We start from the raw sequence: 920 nt of genomic DNA on the forward strand, positions 1-920 counted from the left end.
CCCCTGGCTAATGAAGCTAAGAACAGCACCTGCCGCAGCGGCAGAAAACTGCAAGCAGACCAAAGAAAAAGAAGCATTAATGATGGAACTAAATTTATTGAACAACACGACAACAGCCGCACTAAGTAGCCATCAAATACCGAAAATCTTATCAAAGATAATCTCCCTAACGGAAGCAGCTGCGAAAGACGTCTCCAAAAACAAAAGCAACAAAACTGCATGCAAAAATACAGGTAAATGCAAATGGAAAGGAATAGTTTAGTCTTTACCTTCCCTTTTTACTACCTACAAGAAAGATACACGAAATAATTATCATGCTGAAGAAACAGTAAGCGTTCCTTTTCATCCTACACAAACTATGAATTGAAACGATAGCTTTCTAACGATGTGGAAGAGATGAAAGCGTCTTTAACCCGTCTTCCGCGCTCTCCTCCGCATGTTCCGCCCCTTCGCCAAGTCCTGTCCCCTGACAGATAGCTCTCTAGAAACCCCATCGGCTGGATTTACCCCGGAATGTACGTAACACCATGTGGCATTTATCAGTTCTTGTCGTAAAATCCTGTCAATTTTAGATTCCTCACGCACTAGACCAGTTGAATTTGTGTTGCCTTTCTACGTAATGTACACGAAGGTGGTGTTATCCACGAATATGTGCAATTACCCACCGAAACTCCCCCGAAACGCTAACAGGGTGAGTTTAGTCACTCGTGCTTTACCTTGTGCTGTCATGTGAGGTGCCGTTTCCCAGGCGCCTCCTGCTATTGAGATCTCCCCTATATATTTAAATAACATTCCTCCCCATCCCTGCAGGGAGGCATCCGTCACCAGCGTGTCTGTAGAGGGCTGAACCTGTGGCAGGGCCACTGGTACATTTTTCAGCAAATCGCCCATCCACTGCTTCTCCAGCTTCAATACACTTT

The 920-nt window shown here is 45.0% G+C and overlaps 1 pseudogene across 1 annotated transcript in view; it reads right to left on the reverse strand.

Annotated features, from left to right (window-relative positions):
• Nucleotides 1-618: 618 nt before the first annotated feature.
• TEOVI_000108600:pseudogene overlaps nucleotides 619-920 on the reverse strand; it is a 545-nt pseudogene continuing 243 nt past the window's right edge. The window contains exon 2 of the mRNA in view: nucleotides 619-920. This exon is cut by the window's right edge and continues 28 nt beyond it. Within this exon, the coding sequence occupies nucleotides 619-920 (302 nt within the window).

The sequence above is a fragment of the Trypanosoma equiperdum genome (assembly GCF_001457755.1).
Source record: "Trypanosoma equiperdum strain OVI genome assembly, contig: ctg_291, whole genome shotgun sequence".
Classification (NCBI taxonomy): Eukaryota; Euglenozoa; class Kinetoplastea; order Trypanosomatida; family Trypanosomatidae; genus Trypanosoma; species Trypanosoma equiperdum.